Raw genomic sequence first — 12,819 nt, 5'->3', positions numbered from 1 at the left:
ATCAAGAGAGCACATTTCATAACCTTCATGCAGAAACTGTTTGAGCAAAAACACGCCGAACTAGCTCCACCGCTTCATGACGGTCAAGAATGTTGGTACTTGCCAATCTTCGGAGTGTATCATCCGAAAAAGAGAGACCAAATCCGCGGAGTCTTTGATTCATCGGCTAAACATGACGGGCTGTCGCTCAACAATGTCTTTGATGTCCGGTCCAGACATGACCAACAATTTACCAGGGATCTTGTTGCGCTTCCGCAGAGAGCAGGTCGCAGTAACAGCCGACGTCCAGCAAATGTTTTACAACTTCTTTGTCTGTGAGGATCATCGAAATTTCTTGAGGTTCTTATGGTATCAAGATAATGACATGTCCAAGGACTTGGTTGAATACCGCATGTGTGTGCATGTATTCGGCAATACCCCCTCACCTGCGGTTGCTACGTACGGCCTTCGGAGAACTGCATGTGAAAACGCTGACAACTTTGGCTATGATATGAAGGAGTTCGTTGAGCAAGACTTTTATGTTGATGACGGGCTTATGTCGCTGCCATCTGCACCAGAAGCTATTGACCTCATGAAACGTACGCAACAAGCTCTCGCTACAGCTGGCATAAGGCTTCACAAAGTGGCTTCAAACAGCACACAAGTGTTAAAATCATTCCCCCAAGAAGACCTCGCAAAAGACTAAAAGGATCTGGAGATAGGTACAGACAGCTTACCTGTCCAGCACAGTCTCGGACTCAGTTGGGATCTTGAATCGGACTCATTTCTGTTTCGCATATCTCCAGATGACAAACCGTACACTCGTCGCGTGTTTCTTTCAGTGACTAATAGTTTGTTTGATCCACTAGGCTTTATCGCACCTGTTGCAATTGGAGGGAAAATACTGCTGCGCTCTATGACTACGGTATGTTCGACTGGGATGAGACTCTTCCTTCAAAGTTCTATAATGAGTGGGAACGATGGAGAGATTCATTACATGATCTTCAGGACCTCAGAATTCCACGTCAGTATACTTCATCATCCTTCAAAGAGTGCGAGAACATCAGTGTCCATGTTTTCTCAGACGCTTCAGAGAAAGCTATAGCCTCAGTCGGTTACTTGTTGACAGCGTGTGAAGATGGGAACTCAAGAGCTAGGGTTCATCTTGGGTAAGACCAAGGTTGCGCCACTTCATACCACGACGATACCACGACTTGAGCTGTGTGCTGCTGTTCTTGCGATAGAAATCGCGGAAACTATATCTGAGCAACTCAATCTGCCATTAAGCATCTTTCGCTTCTACACAGATAGTAAAGTGGTTTTAGGATACGTGTATAACCAGACCCGCCGTTTCTATAACTACTACGTGTGTGTAATCGCGTAACGAGGATCCGCAAGAGCTCAACTCCTGAACAGTGGAACTTTGTATCAACAGAACATAACCCCGCTGACCAAGGAACTAGACCAATTCACGCAAAGGACTTGTTGGAAAGCAAGTGGCTCCACGGTCCCACGTTTCTCCTCGAAGGAACAGAGTTCTCCGACGACCTTGTTCCAGAGGTATCGGCTGACGATAAGGAAGTTCAGCCAGAGGTATCCTGTCTCCTCACCAAGGCAAAAGTATCAAGTGAGACAATTCTTAAGCGCTGTGAAAAGTTTTCCAATTGGCATCAGTTGGTTACGGCTATGGGAACTTTGATTAAATTAGCAAGGCGAATTGGTGGAGGGAATTTACCTTCAACTCCGAGTTGCCTCGAGTCCTTCTCGCGTGCACAAACTTTCATTCTACAACTTGTTCAGCGAGACACCTTTCCGACGGAAATCGAATGTTTGTCATCTGGCAATCCATGTCCTAGAGATAGTCGCATATCTGCTTTGAACCCGTTTCTGGACCAGCATGGTCTCCTGCGCGTGGGAGGACGTTTGAAACACGCAAAGATAGACACCAACGAGAAATATCCGATCATCATTCCCAGCGCTCATCATATATCCACTCTCATTGTGAGACAATATCATGAACAGATGAAACATCAGGGTCGCCATCTCACCGAGGGATCTATCAGGTCGGCTGGCTTTTGGATTGTTGGTGGCAAGCGCCTTATATCGTCTATCATTCATAAGTGCGTCACGTGTAGGAAGTTTCGAGGCAAGGAAGGGAACCAGATAATGTCAGATCTGCCAAAAGATCGTGTCGTACCAGGACCGCCATTCTCCTCTGTGGGCGTCGACGTTTTCGGCCCGTGGGAATGTTGTCGCACGTCGGACAAGAGGTGGTGTTGGCAACAGTAAACGATGGGCCGTGCTATATACATGCTTGACGACTAGAGCCATTCCCATTGAAGTCGTTGAAGAACTTAGCACCTCAGCATTCATCAACGCGACTCGTAGGTTCATCGCCATCAGAGGAAAAGTGACGGAATTCAGGTCAGATCGAGGCACCAATTTTGTGGGCGCTACCGACTTGATGAGAATCGACGAGCTGTAAATGTAGGGGATGGTCCATTGAAGGAGTTTTTGTTTAGAAGTGGAACAGTATGGATCTTTAACCCTCCACATTCCTCTCATATGGGCGGAGTGTGGGAGCGGATGATAGGTGTTGTTCGACGGATCTTAGACTCTATGCTTTTCCATACTACGACTAAGGACCTAACTCATGATGTGATTACTACATTTATGGCGGAAGTCACTGCAATGGTAAACGCGCGACCTTTACTTCCTGTCTCTACTGACCCGGATAATCCAACAGTTCTGAGTCCCAGCATGTTACTTACACAGAAACCAGCTGAAACAGGAGAATACATCACCGACACTAACAGTAAAGACATGGTACAGAGCTCATTGGCGTCGAGTTCAAGCGTTAGCCAACGTTTTCTGGAAGCGTTGGCGTCTCGAGTTCCTTCAGTCTCTCCAACAACGTCGCAAATGGACTGTTCGCAGACGTGATATGCAACCTGGAGATATTGTGCTAGTTATAGAAAAGGACTCCCATAGGAACAACTGGCCCATGGAATCGTGAAGGAGACTTTCCCAGGTGATGACGGTCATGTGCGCACCGTCACAGTTCAGTTATATCGCAATGATGAACAAAAAAATCAAAAACTATGTCAGACCCATCACGGAACTTATCGTACTCTTAGAAAAAGAGAATCAGTAATTTGTGCCAATCATGGGAAATTCTGAGACTAATTTCATGGACATTTCAAGTGTATTAATGAACTAGTTGATTGCCCTGTAGGTTAAAGTGACCACTACGAACTGAAGTATACTTGAAAGGCTTATTAGTTGTATGTTTAATTATAGTGGTATTTCCCATATTCAATACCAGACGGGGAGTGTTCTGTAACAAATAGTTACATTATACAATTATTTCGTATTATATTATGTGTCATAGATTCGGTACATCGCCCGCTTTAAAACTTTATAGTTACATTAGAGTTATCCCCCTTTTGTTTCGCTCTTTTCGCAAGATACGCCATTGGAGGGCCCTCGCACCATTAGTTTGGGTGGTCCAAAAAATGTGAGTTTACAGAGTTTATAATCGTTTAGACTAAATGTAATTTCATTCCTATTGTATGTTATGTTATCGATCACTCATATTTACTATGAATAGGAAATATACAGTCGACATATTAAAGTAAATCATGTCAAATTAAGGTCATATCGTTTTCGAGTAACATTTATTGCATTATAGCATAGTGTTGTTTGTTATGTGTTCTGTCTATCAGAAAGAGTAATTCTTCTTTCTGTTTGTTTCAGTTCTTCACTTTGTTTCATCGTAATTAAAATAAACCTCATACGCCGAGATATGGATTCGGGTTTTTTGTGTAGTATTTCGCCCCCCTCGTATCAGGATAGAAGTTGTGACTTGGGCAGAGGGTGAAATACAGAAGAAATAGCTACACATGGAAAAAAGAAAGATATACAGTACCATATGGATTCAAAGTTGCTCCAAAATCAATGAGACTAAATAACCAAAAAAAGCCATGTAAACCCCAAATATGCAATGACCAGATCAATGATAAAGCACCCTTCCACTTCCAGTTATCTGTAGCCATTTCTTCTATATTTATCAACCCCCCACTCAAGTTACAACTTCCCATCCTCCTGATTCTTCTGTCTTTTAGCCCCACCCCCCACCCCCAACACACACATACCTGATTGATTGTCATGTTATTTCAGGTTCCTATTCAGGTATTATTCTTTAAAACCAAAAAGGGTATACACACTGTGTACTCTCAACTTGACCATCATTATGGTATACAATGACTTTTGGAAGGCCAAAGAACGCATTTAGACTGGTTTCCTTTGCCCGACTATTCACTGATAAACCACTAATGCGTATGCAAATTGTTGTTTTGAGATGATACATTTGATGCAAATGAAGTATTCTTACATTAATGACAATGCTTTGTGATAATTTTTCGATAAAAGCATCTTGTACATGGAAATCGACACAAATATTCGGCCGATGCAGAGATGGGCCCCGGCAAGGGGCAATTATTGCAGCATCGCATTCGTCGTATTTTACATCAACCGAATCATGAAGGTTAAGTACAAAATAATCGTAAACATAATTTCCCATTTAAAACCACACGAAAACGTTCCATAGAACGTCCATGCATGTAGCTGTCAAAGATGTGAAAATAAATTAGCTCATACATAGATATTTTACAAGTACAATATATGTGTTCAATTATTCGTGTAGTTTTTTTGCAGAGATTTAATTAAATTATCTATGTCTCTGTTTTTTTTTTTTTGTAAACAATATTTGAGTTCTGGAGAGAGATGACATGAATGTCCAGCTGGAAGGAAAGAAACTTTTATGATGTATATGTATCGTACAATGTATATATGTAAACGTACATTCCATGTAGCTGCTATAGAATTACAACTAGGAAATTCTCTCAAACATTGATAATATTTAATTCTTCACATTCATGTAGGCCTATGCTGTGAGAATTAACACATCATATATATTTCCAGAAAACATATAGGCCTACATGTATGTTACTTTCCTTTTCTGTTGTTTCCTGTTCTTTTTTTTGTGCTCTGGAGAAAAAGATGATTGAGTTGAAGAAAAGTAATTAATTAAGAGAAATGTGTACCACAGTACTTTGTCTGTAGCCGAGGGGTTCTATACTGTTTTAATAGTCCAGTAATTAATAATTAAATTGAAAATTTCAAAATTAAGATGAAATTGTAAATTCCATTTTTGAATGAAGTGGTTCCCCTCCTTTGAGAGTACACAGTGTGTATACCCTTTTTGGTTTTTAGGAATAATACCTGAATAGGAACCTGAAATAACATGACAATCAATCAGGTATGTGTGTGTGTTTGGGGGTTGGGGGTGGGGGTGGGGTTGGGGGGGCTAAAAGACAGAAGAATCATGAGGTTAGGAAGTTGTAACTTGAGTGGGGGGTTGAAATATAGAAGAAATAGCTACAGATAACTGGAAGTGGAAGGGTGCTTTATCATTGATCTGGTCATTGCATATTTGGGGTTTACATGGCTTTTTTTTTTTTGGTTATTTAGTCTCATTGATTTTGGAGCAATTTTGCATCCATTATGGTGGTACTGTATATCTTTCTTTTTTCCATGTGTAGCTATTTCTTCTGTATTTCACCCTCCGCCGCCCAAGTCACAACTTCCCAATAGGGTACCACTTTTTTGTTTAGAACTCAAATCAAAGACAGATGTACATAGTACTACATACTACATTTTAGTCTATGTGTTTGTAATCACTGTTACTACAGTATTAATACATAAATGGTCTATGTACAAGTTACACATAGACAATAAATGTGAAACTTGGTTCAGACAAAAAGATTTTTAACATTTCAGATAACTTGCTAGTTTTATGGTTTTATTTATATGTTGAGTCTACTCTCTTGTAAAGTAGAATTTAGAAATGCTAAGACAATGGATATCTATATTGCTATATGTAAAAAAAAATTCCTTATATTTTAAAAGTATTTGAAAAGCTATCTCACAGCCCTGACAAACAAAGTGGGCCGGCATATGGATGCAAGAATTATAATCACTGGATCTAGAGGACTAATATAAACAAATATTTCTACAAAGTTAAACAATGAAAAAGTATTGCATCATAATTTTATTTAATGATTACAGTTTGAAAGGAACATTTAATAAATTAATACTGTTTAAATGTTCTGTTCATGATCTTCTAGGTCCATATTGGAAAAGTTTACTTTCAAGAGCACTCATATCAACATTCTTCAGTCTTCATATATGATGCTAATTGTATGTTATATGTATACATACACTTGTATACAGGTCCAAGGGATGAACTTTCTGTATTCATGTCACTATGCATGCATGGTGCCTGAAAAAAAAGAACCAACAATTTTTTTTTATATCTGTTGAATATGACAAAAATTGAAATGATCAATTTCAAATATATATAAATGAATAAATGTAGGTTCATTCTACAGGGTTTTTTTTTTTTTTAGAGAAAACATTTTATAAGTTGTGAATGTGTCACTGATGCATTTGATAGAATCAAATATTGTTTCAAAAAGATACAAAATTCATTATCTATAGTTTCCAACAAAAATTCAGAATAATTATAAAATGATACATGGCTGCAGTACATTTCAACTCTGTAAAGTTTGTCATATACACATGAACCAGGTACAGTTTGTAATAAATATACAAACACTATTTATTATTATGACCAGAAATAATACTGTATGTGTCCTCCAAATATATCTAAAGAACAAGCTAAAACCTACATGTACATATGTATATGTGTATATCAGAACATATACAATACAATTTTAAAACCAATTAACCTACAATGTAAATCCTATATACAATGTATGTGTATAACACTACCAGAACATGTACAGAACAAAAATTTACAAATTAAAAATCTATAAATATATACATCAGAACTGTATGAATTGACCGGTAACATAATATTATAGATTAATTGAAAAAAATCTTAGCTTGATTAATGCACTAGCGGTTACATTCTAGTCATGCATTTTCCAATTCATTACCCCTTTAAAGAGTCTTACGTTTTTACGCGGGGGAGACTCGGTATGAAACATGTGACGCCTATTTTCTTCAATGACACTCACTATCAGCTGAGCAGGAGAGTACCCCCCTGGGTATGCGCGTACGTAATGTTTACCGAGTCATTTGTTGGGATTGTCGCTGCATCCATTGCCTTTCCTTTCGCATTTTAGGTGAGTCAGTTGTTTGTTTTGGCGGAAACCTTTTGGTTCTCAAATCTACGGGTAATGTACTACGGAGAGTGCAGGCACTTGCCCGACTATTCGCTTACATATGGACATTAGTCGCGAGTCTTAAGCGAAATGTAGGTTTTCAGACATACAAGCGAAAGTAGGTTTTCACTACATGCAGACAATCCGAAACCTGGCCTGAAATGAAGTAAAAATAGGGTAAAACACATTTGTTGGGGCATTTGCAATAGTGAATCCATGTTTAGTAGCAAAGAATAAATGCACAGGGTCACGTTGATTAATTTCCCTACGACAAATCGGCAGTTTGAACGATGTAAAGTGTAAATAAAGCGACACAAATATATGTTAAAAAAAAACATTATGTTGCGAGGAGAACTAGGACCACAAAATACCCAGATACCCAACCTGCATGTTGAAACATCATGTATTGCAATAAAAGCAGCAAAACGGAGACCTAAACAAGACATCATCAACTTATACCATAGATCTACATATGCATGGACATGTAGGCCTAAGCTCTTACACGTACAAATGTAGCTATGACAGTTGTTTAGTAACTCTCATATTGAATTAAGGCATCGTAATATCTGCAGCATTTATTTTAATCTCTTTTAGAGTACCTTATGATATCTCAATAACATATATAACAATGTTTTATGTATGATAGATAGAGGATCTTAATCAGACTTACATTTTTTTATTATGATTTATTAGGACAATTGATGGATGCAGGCTTGAAGCCTCTATATCCATATCAACAATATGCATTCATAAAATAAGTAAATAAATTCCAGTATATCAATGGCTATGATCCTACAATATAGACTATTAGATTTTAAAACAAATATTTTTCCAGTGTTTATGTAACATTACTTCAAAGTTGTATCTGCAGTATCTGCATCTATAATATGTTGCGGCAAATTATTCCATATGTCTACTATTCTGTTACTGAAGAAATTCTTTCTTAATTCTAAATTGCAACGTTTCTTAAAAATTTTCTCAGAGTGACCTCTCTTGCCTGTACTGTCCATTTGGAAAAAGTTTCTCAGTGACTCTATGATCATATATGTTTTTAAATATTTTAAAAACAGTTATAATGTCCCCTCTAGTTCTCCGATGTTGTAAAGTTGGAAGATTTAGTCTTTCTAAGCGTTCCTCGTATGTTAGGTTTTTTGAGTCCCGGAATAAGTTTTGATGCCCTTCTCTGGACAGGATTGAGTGTCTATGAACACTGTGGAAAGTGGCATATCAAAGCGTTTAAGGAGATTAATAAATTTAATATTATCAAGCCATGAGTGTAAGATTCTATTCAATTCTATATCAGATCAGTACAATTGTGTTATGGAAATCTAGATAGAACTTATCAACTTTCCATTTCAAGAGTGGTGGAATCAAGCTTGGAGTTGACATTTTTGTCAACAGAGACACTTGTGTGACATCATATTTTGATCATGACGTCATTATTTGTACCTATGATGTCTCAATAGTATTTTTTTAATTTACAGATGTGTTGTGATATTAATGGCATTGCTAAACAGGCCAGTTGATTAGTTATGTGATAAATATACATTTGTGCTAGATATTATAACATGTCAAACTACTGTATATATATTTTAAAGAATCAAGCAAAATGCCAAGTCTAAATCCTTATCCTTCTGTGATTCTAGCTAGTGGTTGTCATTTAAATAGTACCATTTACAATTTATATTGAATAAATAACTTTCTAGTGCTATTGTTACTTAGACATGACAAATTGCCCAAGCTAGAATCCCAGTACATGTTGAAAAGACAATGTGACATCTCAATACTTTCACATTTTGAAGGAGCTGTACCCTTTAAAGTAAAGCCAGTTTTGGACCAAACTAATTGAATTTGCGGTGCAATACGTCTTGTGCAATCTTGAGAAGCAATTCATGGAAAAATAAAAAATCACTCAATTGTAATAAATTTGTCATTTTATTCACTTATTTGTATAAAAAGTGTGTGCTTTATTGCTTATTTGTAACAGCATACACTAAATGTTTAAATAAATGCTATTAAAAAAAGGTAATGATCTATCAAATCCAATGAGTATATCCCTGTTTGGGTGTATTATAAATATCATGGTCATATGACGGTAATATTCAGATTTCTCAGAAATAATTGATTTATTGTTAACTTATTAATGCGATTTTATGCAATGAAACCTCTTTTGATTACATACGTTTCAATGAGTATGGAGATTTTATCTCAATCACTTTCTTTTTGTGTTGTTTACATGAGGAAATCCCATATACACTGTAACCAATATATATGGAAGTTCACATCAGATATAGACCTTTTTGCTCTATATGCACTATTTTTAATAGACCTACATGATTTTATATACAGGTCCTGAAGAACTAGGTACTTTTTTCCTTCTTTCCCATTGAAATGCAGAGACACCTGGTTCATACTTTGCTATGATAGATTCCAGCAATGATTGTGGACAGTGATGACAATCTATTGCTTCACAAATCTTGTGGAAGTTAAAAGCTGTCAGTCGGCCATATTGCATCATCTTCCAGACTTAATTTCCAGACTTCCCACAGGGGCTGGTCTCGATATCCTCAACAATTTTTGGTGCATAATTTCCAAGATTCTCTATCAATTGTTCTAAGGTTGAATTAAAATCTCACTCATGTTCTTAATCTGATTGTCAATTGAATAGGCAAGACATGAAGTGGTCTAATTCCTCTGTGACTGTTCAAATGATTCATCCATATTCTCATACAATATATCCATTTTCTGAGTGTCTGGATGCAGCTGAAATATGAATAAAATAACTTGATTTTAGGCTGTCCTTCTAGATCTGTACATTCACTACTTAACACATTTTCATACAAACATTTTTTGTAGGAACAACACTTACTGCAATACAGTAAGGAATAGCTAGTTTTACATTACATATATAAATTATCTATAAGAGCACTTTAATTTCCATGAAACAACATGTTAGTAGATTTATAGATTTGATCATGTGATTCCTTCACAGTTGGGTTTTATTAGTTTGACACCCTATTAATAACCAAGGTCATGTAACGACATGTCAGGTTTATTTGTGGATGAAAGCCACTGATAAGTGGTCAGTTCCTACCAATTGCTCCACATGGGATTCTAGCTTGCAAACCAGAGGTAGAGGGCTTGTAGTAGTATGTCGAGACATAAACCACTCGACCACTGCACCCAACCCCCCTCCTCCCCATTGATAATGAAAAGATTTCATATAAGGTTACCAAATCTTTTGGTTTGATTGATTAATCCAAACCTTAGTAAAACAAATATTGAAAAATTAGCAACTTGTTTCTTAGCATTTATTAGCATAAAAAAATCCTGCATATACCGCCGTTGTACCTGTTTCAGTTTCGCAGTGAAGTTTTTATGTCCAAAGATTCTCTGTCACAGGCAAGACATGGATCGTAGGTGTCCAAAGTATTCTTTCTCACCCCATGATGATCAGATCATTCAATACAGCTAGAATACCTGTAAAGTATGATAAATATAAGTTCAGCACATACCTTATGCATACATTTTCTACAGGTTTATGGTTTTTTTTTCAGTTCCAAATGCATCTGTAATGCATTTTCTTATATTGAAAAAAAAACCAAGAAAAATACAGATATATTTATAGTACTAGTTAGTACAGTAGTAATGTAATTTAATCCATTTCAGCTATATACTTGTTGTAAATTTGTATGTGTACTTTCAACCTATGACCTATATAAAAAAAATCTAGTGAAAATGAAGTTTGATTACTAAAGATGCTTCATCGCCGACAGAGCGTAAATAATTATTATCATTTGGACAAAAAATTAAGATTAAATGTGTATTTATATTACATCTAACTAACACAAAAATAAATATATACCAATGATTTATTTTGCTATTGTTGTCTGCACAATCAATACCTAATTCCATATGACTTTACCACCACACCTCCCAACTGGGAAAAGTTATACAACAAAAGGGGCTGCAATAGAGGCTCCAGCCTGGTTTCAAAAGTCATCCTGAGGAAATTATTATGTTTGAGGAGCTTTTTTCCAAGCTGATAATTTAATAAACATATATTTTGACTTTGCAAATGATTTCTTAAACATATACTTTATTACTGTTTATAAAACGACATGATTGTTTTTATCAGATAATCGAAATATATTTTTTATTTTGGTCTACATTTTTACTAACCTGTCAATAAAAATGCAGTTGGCTGACATGACCTCTCCCGTGGATTTCTTTATGGAAAACCATAAATGGCAATATTTCCAGTTCATGAAGATCTGATATCGCCTTAGCCAGGAACATTATACAAATGTTGCCAGTATATGTTGAAGATCAAACTTTTAGCATGCCGGCTGTCAACAAATAATCGGCAGACCTCACAACTCCTATATGCTCCGAGTCTCATTTTGTCAGTAATCAGACGATTGTGTATAAACGGTAGTCAAAAATATCATACAAGATAAATGTTGGTGATCGAGATGTAAAATCTAGATCTAATGTTATAATAGATCGGGTGATTTCACTGCCTCACACAGTTCAATAAGCTCAACTTTTTAAAAAATTGTACGTAGAGATCCCTAACTGATAGGTACATTGATGTAAAGCTTAAATATATTAAGTCATTGCTCGCTGCCATTTGTAAATAAAGTAATTCCGGAAGTGTTTTGTGTCTGGTGTTGGCGATTATAAAGGTGAAAACCAAACCGGAGAGTCCGATTCCGTCATGACGGAAAATGGACTATTGATTTAGGATTTTGACATATCATCCACTTTCATACAAAGAGTTTCCTATTTTATTGGTCAAAACCTTAACCATTTTAAATATTGAGTTCTTGAGATTATTTTTAAAATAATTGTGAAGATTTAGCAAAAACAATGGATTGATGTTTTATAACCTATAAAAGTAAATAAGACACTTAATGCGCATCGACCATTAAATTCGATATTATATTTTGAGTACAGTATTGGAATTAATAAGATCTTGTTAGGTAATATTGCAAAATCCAGACCATTTTATTCTTTATTTTTGTTAATTTTGGATACAGTGGTACACTAGTTACTTTGCTAACGATCAAAATATAAAATTGGCAACTGAGCAGTTACAATGTATTTAAGATTAAAACTTGTTTTCTAATGCCATGTGTATGAGGTTAAACGGACTATTTTTGAAGGAGCTTACCTCATTCACTGTATACAAGGAATTTTATCATGATGTTTTTGCAATACAGTATGATAGGAAGGCATCCTTAAAACCAGGTCTTCTCTGTAATCGCGCTGCATAAATACAAATTATAATTAATGATGTTATAATACTCGTTTGCGTATGTCAATGTAACTGTCAATGTCGCACCCTTTTCGTGCACTATCAATTCCTTATGGTATCTTTTAGATGTTTACGTTAGGATGTTGATTATTCTAGAGGTGGTTCATTAAAAGAGATATGGCGGCTTCATAACGAAATCGTTTTGCGCTGGTTTAACATATTAATACCTGATTAAAGGTAAAAATCCATTAGCATTAATTGAATGTTTTTTTCGAGTATTTCGATTAATCATCACTTATTCATCTTCTGTTTCCTGTATCGTAGTAATTT

At 36.2% G+C, this 12,819-nt stretch overlaps 1 protein-coding gene and 1 long non-coding RNA gene across 2 annotated transcripts; one reads left to right on the top strand and one right to left on the bottom strand.

The window, feature by feature from the left end:
• Positions 1–906: 906 nt before the first annotated feature.
• LOC138312724 (uncharacterized) lies at positions 907–2,268 on the top strand. Its single transcript, XM_069253498.1, has 2 exons — positions 907–1,148; positions 1,368–2,268. Exons 1-2 carry the CDS (start codon positions 907–909, stop codon positions 2,266–2,268), a joined length of 1,143 nt encoding a protein of 380 aa, XP_069109599.1.
• Positions 2,269–9,145: 6,877 nt separating this feature from the next.
• Positions 9,146–11,963, bottom strand: LOC138312722 (uncharacterized). The gene is made up of 3 exons (XR_011207031.1): positions 11,412–11,963; positions 10,581–10,709; positions 9,146–9,992 (listed from the first exon to the last, which is right to left on the bottom strand). It is a non-coding gene; the product is annotated as an uncharacterized lncRNA (long non-coding RNA).
• Between the last annotated feature and the right edge of the window lie 856 nt (positions 11,964–12,819).

Source organism: Argopecten irradians, unplaced genomic scaffold (assembly GCF_041381155.1).
Source record: "Argopecten irradians isolate NY unplaced genomic scaffold, Ai_NY scaffold_0442, whole genome shotgun sequence".
NCBI lineage: Eukaryota > Metazoa > Mollusca > Bivalvia > Pectinida > Pectinidae > Argopecten > Argopecten irradians.
This window is presented reverse-complemented; position numbering and strand designations above follow the sequence as displayed.

Excerpts from the sequence above, each read along its gene's own strand:
- LOC138312724 (XM_069253498.1), top strand. The coding sequence starts at position 907 with ATGTTCGACTGGGATGAGACTCTTCCTTCAAAGTTCTATAATGAGTGG. Across the intron at positions 1,149-1,367 it reads AGAGCTAGGGTTCATCTTGG|GATCCGCAAGAGCTCAACTC; the intron begins GTAAGACCAAGG and ends TCGCGTAACGAG.